The sequence below is a fragment of the Vollenhovia emeryi genome, unplaced genomic scaffold, assembly GCF_000949405.1.
Source record: "Vollenhovia emeryi isolate VEMERY1.0 unplaced genomic scaffold, V.emery_V1.0 DF939161.1, whole genome shotgun sequence".
NCBI classification, from domain to species: Eukaryota; Metazoa; Arthropoda; class Insecta; order Hymenoptera; family Formicidae; genus Vollenhovia; species Vollenhovia emeryi.
Genome location: NW_011967205.1, coordinates 1,357,716 through 1,376,252, shown reverse-complemented (window position 1 = coordinate 1,376,252; position 18,537 = coordinate 1,357,716). Strand labels below are relative to the sequence as shown.

Genomic DNA, 18,537 nt, shown 5'->3' with positions numbered 1-18,537 from the left:
ACGATTGTGCCAATATATCGTTCGCATTAATTATGGAAACGCTAGATAATAGAAACGAAGATAACACGAAGCAGGAGCACGCATGTAGAGTGAAGATTCATAACAGCGCAACGGAAACAACATATGTCTTCGCAATAATGTAAATTTTTCAACATGGTAAACGCTACGCGCTCAATTATTATATCATTATTTTGTGATGGCGCCACGTTATAAAATTTTATTTGCATTCTACGTAAAGTTATGACTGTTATTTTGTATTCTGTGAACTGCTAAATCTATCGCGGCAAGATCAGTGGGCAATCTCTCTTGTTAATCACTTTACTTGATTGTGGTTACGTAATCAACTTGAGATTAATTACTCCTATTTGAATAACCATCTGTTTTCATCGAGGGGGTTCGAAACGCCAAAATGGATTTTGCGGGAGTTTATTAACCCATTAAAATCTGATTGGAGGGTTTCCTTTGAGAATAGCGATCCGTTTGAAAGTTAATTAACACCGTTATATATCCAGAAAGGAACGCAGATGCGATTAAAAATCACATCGTTTTAATTATGAAAGCGTGCTAAAATAAAATAGGAATGTTATTTTCCAATCACTGAAGAAAACAGAGGCTCGCAAGAATGCCTCGATACCATACATCTGCAATGTACGAGCTGTTTGCTCGCACAATGTAACATGCACCCAAGCGCGACTAGTTTTACGCTCAGATTTTCACTTTTCCCAGCGATCAGCGTCGATGAAAGGAGTGACAGCATGACGTCCGAGGTTTGTTCGAGACATTATCTGGCTTTAGACAGACGACCATATTTATCATATTTTTACATTACATTTAAGTACATACACATATTAAAAACGAAACTTACATAAATAACTGTGAAAACTAGCGACAAATTTTGTATGCCAGTAGTTTGATAACAGGAATAAAATTATTATTGCCATTAGTTTCCTCGATAAACTCGACGCACCTGATATACGACAATCGATACTGCTCCAGCTATGCAGTTTCGATCTATTCGCAAAATTCTCAACGGGACGGACGTAGGTAAAATACATTCGATTATGTAAAAGTAAATGTTGTCGCGTCTCGTCAACGATGATTTGATTTTGACCATTTATGCCCTGACGTATGCCCTTCTTTGTGGCCGTGTTTCTCATCGTGGTCGTGATGGCTGTCGTGCCCCTCTGCCGATTTGTGACCTTTCTTCTCATGATGATGATGACCTCCCTCGTGCTTCTTTTCTGCCCCGTGATGGCCCTAAAATAAGAACAAAATTGCAGTATTAACGCACTGAAAAAAATGTCTGGTTGAATATGGACGAATCAGATAATTCCTTTAGGATTTACCAGAATTCCTTTAGGATTTACTAGAATTCCTGTAATCCTACAGAAATTCTGGTAAATCCTAAAGGAATTCTGGTAAATCCTAAAGGAATTATCTGATTCGTCCATATTCAACCAGAAATTTTTTTCAGTGCGGCAACGAATTAACGTTTGACTGTTTCAGAAAGCAAGATAACACTTTTACGATATTCTCATAATAATTTTTATGAATAACGACCTCGTGGTGTCCCGCGTGCAGAGATCCTTTCTTTTCGTGGCCGCCCTTCTTGCCCTCGTGTTCTTCGTGCCAGCCACCGTGCTTCTCGCTTCCTCCGTCCTCGTGGTATTCGTCATAAAAATCGTGCTTTTTCTCGTATTCATCCTGGAAGCAATTATGTTAATTTGGATATATAACAAATATTAAAATTTTGCTCATATTAAAATGTTCATTAGCAGTTGCAACAGTATATTCTTCATTCTACAAATAAGTACATCTAAAATTTATTCTTAACGAAACAACACGATAATAATTAATTGCAATGTCGTTACAAAATTCTCGAAGACAAAATTATATTAACACGGTCCGTTAACACGCAGAACTTGAGGTATTAAATTATTAGAATGTTAAATGCAAACAGGAAGTCATCACATAGAAGCCCAGACAGTTATACCTACCGAACAACAGAAGCCTTGCGCATTTGAGCTTGTAATCTTTGGAAGCTTTAATATCCACACAAATATATACTATCTTGTTTTATGTATCACAAAGATATTGTAATCAAGGTGTTTTCTAAATTGCAATGAATATTAACGAAACGAAATGGATTTTGAGCACGCGATTTACAGTGAGGGACGAGGCGAGGCGCATATTGCACAAATCGTGTACCTTCTTGAAGACGCTGTGTTCTCCTTTCGTGCTGTACCCCTTTTGATGCTTGCCCTCTTCACCAAATTTCGCGTTCTTCTCACCCTCCTCGCCATGGTGCTCCTCGCCGTAATGGCCAGCTTCTTCGTGGTTCTTCTTTTCCTCGCCATCTTCCTCGTCGTACTCCTGCTTGTGCTTCTCCTTATCGTGGTGTCCCTTGTCGCTTTTCTCGAATTCGTGGAAAGTCTTGTAGCCCTGTCTCAATTGAAGTTATTGGAAAGCTTGAAAGACATTTTTCATATAAAAGAGTAGTTATTACGAGTTTATTACTGTTAAAGGATTAATATATAATAATAATAACGGGACAACGAAGAACGGAGATAGATTTTGTGAAAAACATGCCGGGCTCGTGGCTGAGACCCCCTTTTTTCATTAAAAAGCGTCGACGTCGGACTCGCGACATTGTTAGAATACCAATGAAATCAGCGGCTCGCTCTCCCCGCGGTGAACACAGCGAGAGGGATTCGCGAAAATATAAAACGATATCGGGAGATGTTCGACGTACAAAGGGGATAAAAATAGTTTATAGTCGAGCGCCAAATGCATTTTTAGGTCGAGGCCCGTCTCGTTCCTCGGGTACAATATTCGTGCAAAGGAGAAAAAACCGTGCAATATATATTCTTGTAGTGGCGAGCGAGGGGAACGGGAGCGCACCATGGGCGCTTATATTACAAGCGATAAAAGGGGGAAGAAGCCGTCGACGGCGACGTGAATGACAACGGCCTGGAAGTCGATGGCAGTCGGAGAACGAAGCGCTGTACCTTATCACCCTTGTGGCCGTGCGCGTCGTGGTGGTCCTCGTCGTGCTTCGAGCCGGCACCCTCCTCGTGATGCCTGTTGCCGCCTGTTCGAATAAAATAAAATGTAAATAAAGCTACTGGGGCTTTATCGTCGGTGTGAGAGACCGTTCTCTCTCCTTCTCGTTTAACGAACCTCTCGATTCGCGCCTCGGAAAGCAGATCGTTTACCCGAGAAACGAGGTCTCCATCGAGTCCTTTTCATTTCTCGCGCACAATTCAGGGTCATCCGTTTATACTTGCAAATACGGTAGCTTTAACTTGCCAGGCGGACAAGAAAGAAATATCAGTAATGAAATTAGCTTTTTTTAATTAATGAGAAAGTGCGGCAAGCACTGCCGACGATGCCTAAGTGTCTTGAATATTTTACCTTGTTGAATAAATTAACTCTCGTGACGTACGTAATATACAGTACCGGCCAAAATTATATCCCCTTTTTTGATATACATAACTTTCGTCAAAGTGCATCGAATGTGCTCAAAATTTTACAGTAGACACCTGATAACAGGCGCGTCTTTTACATGAAAAGTATTGATACCATTACTTAGTAAATATTATGGCTCTGTTGATAAACATTTAAGTTAATAAGCATAGAGAAGCAATAAGAGCCAAACGCTAGTTGGGTGCAGATATAATATTAGATTTAATGTTTAACACAGTTGAACAAGTCAAACGTTTCGATCAATGTGATCCTTTTCAATGATGTCTAACGTGCAACAATATAGATTATTTGTATCGCAACATTAATAATTAAAAATAAATAAATATAATTTGTGGGCAGAAGCTTAAGTTATACAAAAAAGATCGTCACAACACGAACGTATGTCGAACGTGAAATGTACCATGAATTTCGAATTTTTCTTTCGTGTATTTTTAACTAGTTGTGTTTCAAAAATGAAAAGGTGATATAATTTTAACCGGTATTGTTTGTTCCGGAGACCTCGCAAATATGAAATAACAAAATCGTTTGAATTGCAATAGGGAATAAAAATAAACACAAATCTATCGTTAAAGATTAAATTCGTAGCAGACACACATGTTTAAAACAGTATGGGATTCGAGTGCGCTTCTAATTCTCTGACACGTACAAATTAGCACGATCGGCGACAAAGCCGCATAATCCACCGTAAGCTCCGCTCTTGCGATTGGATTTCCGCTCGTCGATGTCAAAAACGGTTGTTTCATTTATCGTGAAAGAGAACGTGGCACGTATGCATAAATATATACAATTTTTGCAGCTAAGACTCAACAATTTAAATTGTTTCGCGGGTAAATCCATTTGCTTCGTCGACAAATAATGAAGTTAAGTACATACAGGGCGTTTCCTCTGAGTTAAACACGTAGAATATCTCAAAACGTATAAGCTCCAAAGGAAAACTTTTCAGACAAAAGTTGTAGGGTTTCAAGTAACGCATTACATATAGCATTATCAGTATGACCTTGAATGGCGTTGTCAAGATCACGTGAAGGTCATCTTAAATTTCTTAAACGGAACCCCCTATTGTTCATCATATTATCTTATAATACTAATTAATATGAACAACTTTTGCCTGAAACATTTTTTATTTGCCTATAGGCATCTCCAAAATCATGTTATAACACTTTTTGAGATATTCAAGAGAAACTTGATAATATTCTTTTTCAATATTCAGCTTCTGATATCTCGGTAACTGTCGGAGGGAAAACTAGTATAGGACTTTTTTTACTTGATTTGATTCTCAGGAATATGCCGTTGCAATAGTGCTCCAATTGTTGAAAATTTGTGTAACATACACAACGAACAAGATGACAGCTGCAATACGTACCACCGTGACCTGTAGCCGCCGCAGTCAGATCCTTGGAATACCGGAAACCGACCGGAGCCCTGCTGACCTTCCTCGTCGCCGGCCAACCATCGAGAAGAACCGTCAGGGTCAACAATAACCACAGTATCCTCAATTCGATAATGCATGGCGTCATTTCAATGCGGCGTAGAATAAGATGTTCGGTATGCGAGGTATAAGATGAGCACTGAGATGCACTTGCAATCGTGGCTCCGATTTATTGCGCTGGTACTTCCTGTCATCGCACGTTTTTCCTCGCCGCCGTCAGTCAGGCGAACGTCTGTTTTTCCTGCCAGTCGCCGAAAGGACTTTCCTCTTCCGGCCGGAGGATGACGGCGCGGAAGAGTGAAAAAAAGGACGCGTTTTCTTAGTTTGTCGTCGCTACTTTCACCCGCCGCGCTTATTATTTGCGGTGTTAGCAAGAAGAAAATTGCGAGCGAGGTATACATCTCTTGCTCTCGCCTTCGGTCATTAACGCTTCGAATCTTAATTCATCTACTTATTATTTTCTCAGCTTGTAAGTAATCAGCGTAATTTTAATTTGTCTAATCCGATCGATTGGTGCACATTTGAATGCAATTTATCGATACAATTCTTGCAATTTATTGATACAATAAATAATTAAATAACTTGAAAAATAATTAATTGGCCAAAAAATTTTAGATAGTTTCTAAAAGTGAAAATTACGTCTGTTAAGGTGATTGCCATTCTTTTACTTTTTCAGGACGATTTCTGAAATGCTGAAAACGTAAAAAGCACTACAACAAGGGGATAAATGGAGGATAAGGGGAGAAACGCAAGGAACGTGAACAGTCTTAATCACTAGACGCCAAAGCCCTCGGATTGAGCTACTGAACAAATATCGGGCGTAACCATGGCTGGAAAGACCAAGCCGCCACGCAAACAATTACCGTCTCTTCTCTACTCTTTTTCTCCGAAACGCCCGTCCCGTCGTGATGCAACCCTCATCTCATTTTCATTTTCCGCCGCCGCGGAAAAGCCGATAAGCTACGAAAGGACTACTTTAATTCCGGATTTCGCATAATGAAGCTCTCTGCCGCATAATGAGGATTATTAATCCGCTCTGCGTATCGCGCGGGATCGTTAAGCGTCCCGTATTAATGGGTTACGACTGTTTCTCAGCATCGCAATTCGCTTCGCAACTCAAATATTTCCCTGGCATGACAACTGAATATGTCGCACCCCGTAGTGGGCCAAATGTTTGCACAGCATTGCTCTTGCGTTCTCCATGCGGTTCTCGCCGCGCGATTTTACCGTCGACATGGAACACCGCAGATTTTAACAGCTGCATCTGATTTCCACATGAATGTCACATTGAACAGTTTAGATTTTAATACAATTGCGCTTTCTTTGTTACACGTGTTCGCTGCTATCGGAGCATTTACCTTACGAGTGGACTATTAAAGATACATTAATTCGTCGCTTGGGGATGCAAATGGTCTTGTAACGTTAGAAATTACGGCGGTACAATGAAAATGACATAAACTCTTTAAGAGAAACTAAAGAAGAACTCTCGAAATCGATCGTAGAAATTACGGTCAAGGGGACGCTGGGGATTTTCGGAGCAGCCTGCGAAATCGATCGCATAATGAGGTTGTTGTTTCAACACACCAAGGCTGCTGGAATATTATGTAATGCGTAGGGCAATAGAGGGAATTATCCGGCTTAGTCCCTGCGGCCGCCTCGCGTTCGTGGTTTACTTCGCCTCGCGCCATTTCCTCGTTTCTGGCGAGCGCGCTCTTATTCCAAGTGCAATCCGTTAGACGACTAACGAGATATCGGTAAGCAAATTAGTCAACAGGCACAGGTGCACTATCACAAGTAACGGCGGTGGCGTTACAGACCCCCCGTCGCCATCTGCGCCACGCGCCGCGACAAACAGGGTCTACATCTACATTAATACGCGTAATTCGATTTTCATCATCCTCTATATAACAGGTGTCACGCATCGCAAAAGCTCGCGCAAAAGCGAGACGACATTTTCACCGCGAATGTCGCGCCATTCTTCTGCCACGCAGAATCGCCTCCTCTCCGTGGAACCGTCGTTGTCCTTCGCGAAGCTGCTCGGAGCTTCGCGGTGCTCCCTCGATGCGCCGATGAAAGGGAAAAATTCTTTCGATAGTCATCCTTGGTGCGCGAACGGTTTAAGTGAAATCGGAACTAATCGTTGTTGGGATAAGAAAGTGAGCTGAACACCTCAGGATGAGCGACGCGACGAGCGATAAAGACGCAGAAGCCGCGGCCCAGGACACGAGCGATTATGTGCTTCACCTCCCACGTCCGCTCAATCTCGAAGAAAAGAAGTACCTACTGGCCGTAGAAAGAGGGGATATGCCCAATGTGAAGAGGCTTCTGCAGCTTGCAAGCAAGGGCAAGGTAAATATTGACTCTAATATAAAGGAAATCAATTAAACTCAATCCAAAATCCCCCTTTCATGGGCGAAAAAAATGCATTAAGAATCGCGTTTAGATTTTTCGAGAATGCGATATTTTTAAATAATGACTCTAAGACAAAGGAAATCAATGCGAAAACAAAATGAACTCTAAGTAAATAAGACTGTCCGATTTTGCGAAGAAAGAAAATATCAGAATACATTTTAAAACACAACCTTTTCTGAAATCGATAAAATTTGCTCGAACTAGGACTTTAATTTTTTTTTTTTCGTTAAATAACAAACTGACGTTTAATGCGATAGAATTCTGAAAATATTTCACGGATATAAGTTGTAGCAGCAATTTCGTAGGAATGTGTGGGACACACCGAAATGAGTATGCTCGAACATTTTAGGGAAAACAGCTGGACGTGAATTGCGTAGATAGTCTGGGTCGCAGTGCCCTTACGCTGGCCATAGAGGCGGAAAATTTAGAAATGGTCGAGCTGCTCGTCGTCATGGGGGTCGAAACTAAGGATGCCTTACTCCATGCCATCGATCAGGAATTCGTAGAGGCGGTAGAGCTGCTGCTGGAACACGAGGAACTCCTTACGAGTCAAATAACCGAGACTTGTAAGTCGAGATTGTCCAGATTGTAAAAATATAAGTAAAAGAAATCAGAAATCCTGGACAATTGTGTTGATTCTAACAAATCGTATTCTTAGGACCTGAGCAGAATGGCTGTCTTGTATTCTTAAGACACAAGACAGTTTGTGCGTTACTTTACCCTTATGAAAAAATACACTCAATCACACGTTGACGGTCCGAAATAACCATCAAATTGAGTATAAACCTTCATGAAACACTCGATTATGAAGGTTTACACTCAATCTGATGGTTATTTCGGACCGTCAACGTATGATTGAGTGTATTTTTTCATAAGGGTAAAGTCTAATCTACAATGCGTTTTTTTCGCAACGAGAAACATTCTACTTTAATTAAACAGGCGAATCGATACGCTTAAAAGACAATGCACGATTGTACAATGTATAATATACATACTACAATTTGTATATGTATAATATACAGCTTGTCAGCTCGCACAAATCTTTTAAACGTGTTTATAAAACAGTATGTTTCTAGACGCAAAGAGCACATTGTAGATCGGGCTTGAGACAAAGATTTCAAACATAAAGCATTGTCTTAAGAGTACAAGACAGCCATTCTGCTGAGGCCCTTAGCGGTGCTGTTGAGCTATTATCTGCCCTTCGCGTCTTGCTTGCAGCCGAAAAGCAGATCGTACACAGCTGGCAGAAGGTTGATCCGGCATCAGCCAGATACTCGATGGACATGACGCCCCTGGTGCTCGCGGCGCAGCGTAATAATTACGAAATCTTGAAGCTTCTGCTGGATAGAGGAGCTACCTTGCCGATGCCGCACGACGTGAGGTGTGGCTGCGACGATTGTCTTGAGGCAACCATCGGTGAGAGACACTTCGACAAACCTTATTTCTTTAGGGGAAAGTTTAGAAAATGTTTAAATTATCGAAGATATAATCGGCATTGTTATTTAGGCGATCCATTAAGACTGTCGTCCACTAGAATCTCTGAATATAAGGCTTTAGCGAGTCCAAGTTTAATAGCCCTGAGCTCGACGGATCCCTTAATGACAGCTTTCCAGTTAAGCTGGGAACTTAGGGAACTGGCTATATCGGAACCGGAGAGTAGAGCCGAGTACTTGAAACTACGGCGACAGGTAGAGAAGTAAGTTTTCTCTTCTACTTCGCACGATACGATTGTAATATTGTACGCCTGATCAATAATTATGAGGCCGGTGTTACATTTGTCGTAGGACAATTTTTTCAAGCGTCACTGTTTCCACGATAACAAAGTTCTCGAGTATCTAGAAATGTTCTATCCTGCAGCCAATCAACATACTTAAAAAAATGTGTCGTACGACAAATGTAATACTGCAGCCTAATCGTTCCGAATAGATTCGCCGTCGATTTGCTGCAACACGTGCGGACTACCACAGAACTGGATACCATACTGAATTACGACCCCGACGAAGAGAATGCCGAGCTTAGCAAGCAACTAGCTCGACTGGAGCAAGCCATAGAATATAAGCAGAAAAGATTCGTTTCGCATTCTCACGTTCAGCAGCTCTTGGCGGCCATCTGGTAAACCAAAGAGTCTATTAATTGTATGTAAGAGACACTTACTCGTCGAAAGGATTAGAAAGTATTTTTAAATGTCTCACCTGGCTCAAAGGTACGAAGGGGTGCCCGGATTTCGAAGAATGTCAGCCGTGCAGAGAGTCGGTATTCTTGCAAAGACGGCAATTTTATTTCCGTTCTATTGTATCGTGTACTATCTGATGCCGGAATCAAAAACGGGACGGCTTATGCGAAGACCTTTCATGAAATTCTTGGTCCATGCGTCATCCTACCTATTTTTCCTGTGTAAGTTACATTTTAGCTTCAATGCCCCGATTATGAAAAAGACAAGCGTCTTACAATAAAATCTCAGTTATCTAATCAACGGCTAACTGCGTGTCTATAGTTGTACTCATGCTGGTATCGCAGCGTGCTGAAGTGGAGATTGTCAGACTCCTGGGCTCTCAGGAAATGAAGAGAAACCTTGAGGCTTACTTGGCCCGACAGAGAGGCGCGGCACCTACCCCTCTGGAAAGTATCGTCGTGCTATACGTTCTTGGATTTATATGGGAAGAGACGAGAGAGGTCCGCGGATAAACAAGTATAATTTTCCCCCAAGTAAATAAGCGAGTATAATTTTCCCCCTGAACAAATAAAAATCTGTCTTCTATGTTTGCTTAAACGCACGTTACGCGCGATTTCGCAAATCTCGCAGGCTTACGTGGACGGTCTGAAGAGCTACTTGCGGGACATGTGGAACTTCATCGACTTCACCAGAAATACGCTCTATTTGGCGACCGGTGTTCTCAGATTGGCGGCGTATCTTCAGCAGCGCGCCGAGATACAGACAGACTCGTCGGCCGCGTTAATACCGAGAGAGAATTGGAGCGACTTCGATCCGCAGCTGATCGCGGAGGGTCTCTTCGCGGCTGCGAATGTCTTCAGCGCCTTGAAACTCGTTCACCTCTTCAGCATCAATCCGCATTTAGGGCCGCTTCAGGTATCACGTTTGTGTCGCGGATTTTGCTAGATTACGCATTAAAAATTCCCATTCTTCTGCATTTGACTGCGTTTGATCCCGCTTTAATATGCAGGGTGACCATTAGGATTGTGTTGAAAGTAAATGATTATTAACCAAAACTTCAATTTTCCCTCGACGCTCCTACATAATGTACAATATAATATATTATATATTTATTTTTGTTCCTTTTTATTCTATAAAAACGAATAAAAACGAATACCTATTTGTTACGAAGTAATAACCATATTTACTTTCAACACAATCCTAATGATCATTCTGTATATGTGTTACGATAATAGTAGTTTTCCTATCGATATTTGCAATTTCCGTTCCAGGTATCGCTGGGCAGAATGGTAATCGACATCGTAAAATTCTTTTTCATTTATACCTTAGTGTTATTCGCCTTTGCCTGCGGCTTGAATCAGTTACTGTGGTATTTTGCGGAACTGGAGAGGCAGAAGTGTTACAGCGGAATGTCGGATCCCTCGTGGGACGCCGGCAGTGACGCCTGCTTAAGATGGAGAAGGTGAGTGGAATAATCGAATTGCCAGACGGGATGAAAGACATGTTCTTCCTTTCAAGCCACACTTCCGACGCGCGTGTACGCCGCCTAATAATCATGAAAAAAATAACAGAACTGGGTATCCCCTCACACATCTGTAATATTGAATAATGAATTATTTATTAAGACCACACAATCTACGCCATAATAAATACATGGCTCTGAATGTTTTTAAAATATGTATAGAAAAAAATTCTCGGAAAAATTGAATAATTTAACACATCACTTTAATACATTTACTTTTTTTTAACGTAACGCAAAGAGTTCGGCGAATATTTCAATTACATTTCTTATGAAATTTTTTCAGATTCAGCAATCTATTTGAATCGTGCCAGAGTCTTTTCTGGGCCAGTTTCGGTATGGTCGGCATCGAAAGCTTCGAGCTCACTGGTACGCCTACGTAATTCAAATGTAAAAATGATCCTCTAAAGCTGACGCCTTGTCATCGGCGAGACCAAACGTTATTATTTTCGAGACCCCAACGTTGTTATTTTCAGGAATCAAGTCATACACTCGATTCTGGGGCTTATTGATGTTCGGATCGTATTCCGTGATCAACGTGATTGTCCTGCTAAATCTACTGATAGCTATGATGAGCAACAGCTACGCCGTTATTGAGGTAAGGCACAAACTCGAACGATATTCGTGATCTGAATCATCTCATCAGCAGAAGCATTGATACACGATAGGAACATTCCGACACCGAGTGGAAATTCGCGAGAACGAAGTTATGGATGAGTTACTTCGAGGACACCGGAACCCTTCCGCCGCCCTTCAATATCTTCCCGCCGCCGAAATTGCTTCTCCGATTGTTCGGCCTGCAGAAGAAGCGCCTCGGTAGACGCAGTAGTCAACGTCGACGTGCACGCGAACATAAGTGAGTATCTTTGCGAAGTGCTTGGCACCAAAGTGAGATAATAATACAAAAATCTTATGCAATTGCAATTTATTTTCATGGTTATAACATTAGATATCTACGCGGAGAGAATGTTCTCTTAAAATTTCTCCTGAAAATCGGGTAATCGTGGGACAACACGGCATCTCGAAGAATTTTACGAGAGTTTTGTAAAATTTTACCATACATTTTATTAGCAATTATACTTAATGTACACTTTGGCTTTCAAGCTTCCGGATTAAGGACAAGCCATTACGATTTAATATGCACTTTACTGATGAAACGCATGGTGTAATTTTAGAACACTTTTATGAAGTTCTTCAAAATGCCATGTTCTCCCACGCTTATACGATTTTCAGGGTAAATTTCAAGACAATTCTCTCCATGTACCACTGATATTTTAATTGTTGATCTGTAGAGAATAGTATTATTTATTATAATATGGCGTAACGTTTAGCTATACGTGTCTTTCTGTTGTCAATTGTACGTATTGTAGATATGGAGCAGTCATGAGAGCTTTGATATGGCGTTACGTTGTGAATGCACATAGCGAGCATGAAATGGAACCTGTCACTGAAGACGATGTCCACGAACTTAAATCCGATTTGTCATCCTGGAGATGTGAACTTCTGGACATTCTGCATAGAAACGGCATGGATATTGGCGGTGTCAACAAGAAAGAAAAGAGTGAGCGTTTCTGTGCAAATACTTGCGCTTTTTAACTCAAAATAACAAACAAGATAGGCTTAAAGTAAAGTTTAAGCTCATCGAGGATTTAAAGTTATGTCAAAACTCATGCTGCTTGCTCTCTCAATCTAGCTGTACTGGGCAAAAAGATGAGAGTTTGGGAGAGAAGACTCATGAAAGATTTCCAAGTAGCAGGTCCGGTAAATCCAGCTGATGCCGATCTTCAGGAAGAGCTAGCTCTGCAACAACCTGTAGACGAAAGCAACGTTGAGAGATGGAAGAGAATCGCCAGATTAGCTGTATTGACCTCGGCCGAACATCGTTGGAGTCAAGTACGAAAAACCTCAACTTATTATTCCGTGACAGTAGCTACCCTCGATGGAAATATTTTAAAATATAATGTGACATTTTTTGCTGAAATGTATTTGAAAATCTCTCTCAAGTGACCTCGTTTCGTTATCACTTTACCAATATTTCGGTGAAAATTCGGTGAAAAATTATTTTTGTCACAAAATAATACAGTTATTAGTCAAGCTCAGTAAATTTCACCTAAAATATTTCATAATTTTTATATTACTTTCCAACAGTACGTTTCATTTTCCTTACATGGCATAGTATTACATTGAATTTTATAAGGAAAATTATGATTTATTCCCAGGTACATTTAGTAATGTTTCAATAACTTTTGTTTTATCGATCTTTTCATCGATTTCACAGTATTTTCAGCAAACCTATTTCCATCGAGGTAACGCAAGTGTCGCTCCTCGATTTTACAGGTCGTGAAAAACGCAGTTAAGAGCTCTCAAATCGGTAAAAGCTGCAGCAAGGCATCGCTGCAGAATCAGCAGAGTCTGAAGAAAGCCATGGAGGAAGCGAAACGACTGGCGCAAAAAAGTCCTCTGCCGACAGATGTGCCGGTTGAATTGCCAGAAACTACCGCGGCGACGATACTGCACGTGCTAGATGACATCGTTGAGGGCGATGACAATGTTAAAACGTCGGGACTCAAACGGGAAAAAACTCCAATTAAAGACGGCGTTGGTTCTCAACCTTTTGAATCAATACTTCAGGTGCTGAGTTAACAATTAATTGCATATGTAAAAGCAATAAATAATTTCATTCCTTAAAGTAATTTCTCCCAAGTATTTCTCGATCGGACATTATATAATTAAACATCATAAGAATTAAACACTCTGTTTATCAAAAGTGTTTCTTTACGCAGTCTACAGCCACGTCTACAGCCTACAATTTCGTCGACGAGAAAGTGACAAAGGTCACTGCGCCATTGTTACCGCTTCGTTCATCGCCACCACGGGTAATCAAGAGGAAGACGCCTACTCAACTCGGTACTCGATCACACACAACATTCAACTCTTTTATATTTCAACATTCATTCAACTCTTTTATATTTAAATATAAGCTACACGAAGAGAATTTTCTCTTAAAATTTATCCTGAAAATCATGTAAACGTGGAACAGCATAGCATTTCAAAGAAGTTTATGAGTTTTTCAAAATTTTACCATACATTTTACTAGTATGGCGAAATTTCAAAAACTCATAAAATTCTTCTAAATACCATGTTGTCCCGCGATTATATGATTTTCAGGGTAAATTTTAAAAGAAAATTTTCTCTCCGTGTATATTATAACCGCGTTAGCCAAATTCCTCGCAAAAAGAAGAAAACATTTATTTAAAAAGTTATATTCCCTCGAATATAATTATAGAACAAATAATACTCAACTTCAGTATTTTCTTGACCATATCAAGCATTTTTTATAAGACAGATAATTTATTGCGAAAAATATTACCTCAGCCAGAGTTTAAACCTAGGCTTGCCTACATTCTAGGCGGGCGTCTCACCAATTCGACCACTGAGGCATGTGGTAATATTTATCGCAATAACAGTATATAAAGAGTCTCTTTTTCGACTTTATTAACATTCAAAATGATATTCAATATTTAAGTATATGATCATTACGTTACTTTATATTTTAGATTATTTGTGACACTTATTGCTAATACTGTTCTATTTCCTTAGGACAATCAACTTCTGTTCAATCCACGGCTATTCAATCCTCAATTACCACCTCGGTTGTTCCCATGACATCCGTTACTACTACCAGAGCTGCTGCAACCAATACAACACGCACGACCGCCGCAACTACTGCAACAACTACGTCTGTCACCATACAGACTGCTACTATTTCTGCCAAGCCCATCACTACTAATACTACTACTACCGCTATCAAACCTGTTGCTACTATTGCGAAATCCACCGCTACCATTTCTGTCGCTACGACGACTTCTTCCAGTTCTCCTATGGAAAGTCAAAGCAAATCCGCTACTGTATCCATAAGTGCACCTTCAACCAGCATTAAAGACGGAAGTAGTTCGATCAGAGCACGGCCGAAAGCTTCATATAGTCCTAAACTTCCGATTATTCCCTCCTTAACAGTTACCCCAAACTTGGACGGTAGCAAAGAGGACGAGCGAGAAAAGTTCGTGGGTCTTACACCGCGTAATAGACCATCGAGAGGAGGATGGCTCTAAAGTTCCGTATATGACAACAATTTTTCGCGACTTTTTCATGTTTTTACACATTTCATAATTGATCTGACAAGAAAAAATCGGAAGCGTCCCTCTCCGGTTTTGATAAGCTTTTTAATATGTTGTTTTCCAGTTTACAATAAGAGACACGTATTTAAAGAAAAATTATTTTCCTAACGGTTTCTTAAAATAAACTGGTCCAATTTAGGCAATTGGCAACTCGAATATATAAAAAGATGGCGTTACACAAACACACGGCATTAAATTAATATGTAATTAGTTTTACAACATGTAATTAGTAGTTAATAAAAGACACTTGTAAACGTATCATAGAAAATTTGGGTGTCCACTCTTATTTTAGACAGCAGCTAAAGATCTATAACATAATAATTGTAACAATAAAAACACAATAACTGTTTCTGTTTGGTTTCCGCTCACTGGCCGCTAAATTACATGTCTATGACACTATAGTGTCGTCGATAATAAACTTAATATTAATCGAACTGTATAATATTGGAAAAGATAAAATCATATCTGATATGAAATATGAGAGTCCGACTTTAGAGGTACGAAAGAAGTTCCAGATAATTTGTACCATATTTTCACAATCCCTTCTCTCGCTATTATTACACTATTCGCTCAGAAAATGAACTATTCCTAAGGATTCTATTAACCCGCTCAACGTGTCATTGCAATGAATTATTTGGCAGCGCTCTTCGTTGGTGGTGATTCAGGGCATTGCTACCGAGATTTATTATCGTTGCCTTCGCATTATAGTTCAAATAAGTTGCCAATTTCTAAAATTAATTAATTCCAAACTCTTTTTAGTTGTTATTATATATACAGTAAAATTTCTCTTGACTTTCTTAAATTGTCATAAATGTGTGTTTCGCTTGTTTCAAAACAAATTTAGTACACTGACTAACCAGAAACAGGGTATCCGATTTCTTAAATAGATTTAAAATACCTATCCCAATATTTACATTACGAGAAATCATACCTCTCTCTTCGACCTTCTATGCTGAAGTTTGCTAACGTTACATCGAGTCATCTTATAAAGTAGTCTCATTTCAACGCTGTGTGATATAAAACGTTGTGTAATATAAAAGTACTAAAATGGCTGACGTTCAAGAGTGGGTATGGAAATATTACAAAGAAGATAAAACCGAATCAGTAAAGTGCAAACGATGTGGAGAAGTTGTATCTACCTGTCCAAACGATACAATACAAAATTTAAAAGATCACTTATATTACAAACACGAAATAACAGAATTAGACGAACATCCCGAACGTTATCAGGTACTGCAAAATTACGAAATCTCCAAGTTAACGGCAACCTGCAAGAAATGTAAAAATCTATTTAATCTTGCATCTAATAACGTGGATGTCGTAATATCTCACTTGAAATTTCAACACCCTGACAAATATAATGTAACAAATATAAATAATGAAACTGTACGGAAAATGTTCGACGAAACACCAGAGAACCATATGAAGTGCAAAGGATGTAAATCTATTCTAAGAAAAACTGCTCCGTCACGATTAATTAAACACTTATTAAAAAAATGTCGGTAAGTACATTTTAATTTATCTTTTAATCTTTTAATTCACAAGTTGCATAAATATTTGAATCAATGAGTATGATAAAGTAGATATAAATAAAATTATATTCAACGAATGTCTGAATATAATAGCAATATTCAGATGTAGTGTAATATTCACTTATTGAAAATAATAATTTTGCCCTACTTGTTCTTTCATTAGCCACTTCACAATTAAGAACCCGCGTATACGGAAAGTAAAAGATGCACGTGCAAACATAAGGGACAACTACGAGAAAACAGACGACGAAATGACAAGGAGATGTAAAAGTTGTAATGAAACATTGACAATATCGAAATATATTTTTACACAGAATTTAAAATCACACTTACGTTCTTGTCGGTAAGTATACACACGGAAACAATTAAAATATTGACGAATATGAAATAGATGTAGTAATTATAAAGTTATGTGTAAAAAATATGAATTGTATAATAAGAGTATTAAGTGTTGGTAAAAAATAACTAATTTGGTTGCTTTTATATTTCTATTAGCCACGTGAAACTCACTCCAAGTGAGGTAAACCAAATGGGAACTTCACAGGTATTAAACAAGTTCGATGAAACAGACAACAATACTGGGAGACGTTGCAAAGGATGCAACAAAATGATAAAATGCTTTAAGAATACATATGAAAATTTATACGAGCATGCGGATTCTTGTCGGCAAGTATACATACGAGGCACATTAACTTACTTGTAACAGCATCACTAATGATTAATGTTTCATACTACAAATGTAATATTACAAATATTTGAATATACCAGGAGATTACAATTTTTGTAAGAAATAGTGTGTTGTACTTAGTATTGCTCTTTCATTTCTTTCTGATAATTTTGTAAACTAAATTGTCTTCATTACATGCGATACATTTCTTCGTGATTAATAATGGCATATATAAATACAGACCTGCAAAGACATCTGAAAGTTCTACAACAGATGACAATATTCGTAAAGATGAGTCACAAGCACCAAACTTAATACTGAAAAACACCCAGACAAAGATTCCTCACCAAAACAAAGAGGAAACGACAAAAATTGATGAGTAATTATACACTTGCTTGAGCTTAAACTATAAAATATAAAGAAACGTGATAAATATTAGTTCTGACCAATCTATTATTTTATTAGACACTTATTGCGTGGTACCGTTAGTATGATAAATATATTGCCATTAGTAAATACATTCTAAAATTGCGTGAAATATAAAGGAGTACGATAAAACAGATAAATAAAATTATATGTATAACGTTAGACAAAATTATTAGGTATTTTTCTAATCCTTACAATGTACTGAATATAATACTGTAAAAATTTCTATAGTTACAAAATGGTTCACGACAGCATTTTATGCTTCTATACAGTAAATAATTGCTAAATAATGAAACTCTATCCGGAATTACATAGATTTACTACACAGTATACACAGCAAATGTAAATGTGTTACTTTTATACACATATGTATGTAATTTGGTGAAGCACTTTTTACACGCTTTTTCACATTAAAATTGCAACATATGATTTGACATACTCGACATAACATATTTCCTGCCATTTAAACTAAAGTATATCGATTCTCAGGTGTTGCAATTTTAAAGGTAAAAAGTACAATACATAAAAATTATGGTAATTATGCATAAAAGCGACTTCCTCTCCGATTTGTTTTATTTTTAAATATGTTGTTGGGGATGTCTTCCCGAGTCATTTCATATATATATATATAAGGGGGGGACTCAAATAGTTTCGGAGATACAGGCTGAAAATAAACACGTAAGTCGCAAGTGTTTTTGGCACGGCGCGCTGCGCA

General features: G+C 38.9%; 2 protein-coding genes across 2 annotated transcripts; one reads left to right on the top strand and one right to left on the bottom strand.

The window, feature by feature from the left end:
- Positions 1–991: 991 nt before the first annotated feature.
- LOC105564642 (histidine-rich glycoprotein-like) lies at positions 992–5,126 on the bottom strand. The gene is made up of 5 exons (XM_012017172.1): positions 4,850–5,126; positions 3,009–3,091; positions 2,209–2,442; positions 1,561–1,704; positions 992–1,257 (listed from the first exon to the last, which is right to left on the bottom strand). Exons 1-5 carry the CDS (start codon positions 5,001–5,003, stop codon positions 1,090–1,092), a joined length of 783 nt encoding a protein of 260 aa, XP_011872562.1. The 5' UTR covers positions 5,004–5,126; the 3' UTR covers positions 992–1,089.
- A 739-nt stretch (positions 5,127–5,865) lies between these two features.
- On the top strand, positions 5,866–15,778 carry LOC105564641 (transient-receptor-potential-like protein). The gene is made up of 17 exons (XM_012017171.1): positions 5,866–7,264; positions 7,677–7,893; positions 8,546–8,743; positions 8,834–9,023; positions 9,254–9,439; positions 9,531–9,721; positions 9,822–10,000; positions 10,131–10,415; positions 10,772–10,962; positions 11,306–11,388; positions 11,496–11,617; positions 11,688–11,875; positions 12,390–12,580; positions 12,713–12,912; positions 13,357–13,650; positions 13,803–13,926; positions 14,620–15,778. The coding sequence occupies exons 1-17, from the start codon at positions 7,091–7,093 to the stop codon at positions 15,129–15,131; spliced, it is 3,525 nt and encodes a 1,174-aa protein (XP_011872561.1). The 5' UTR covers positions 5,866–7,090; the 3' UTR covers positions 15,132–15,778.
- The last annotated feature ends 2,759 nt before the right edge of the window (positions 15,779–18,537 follow it).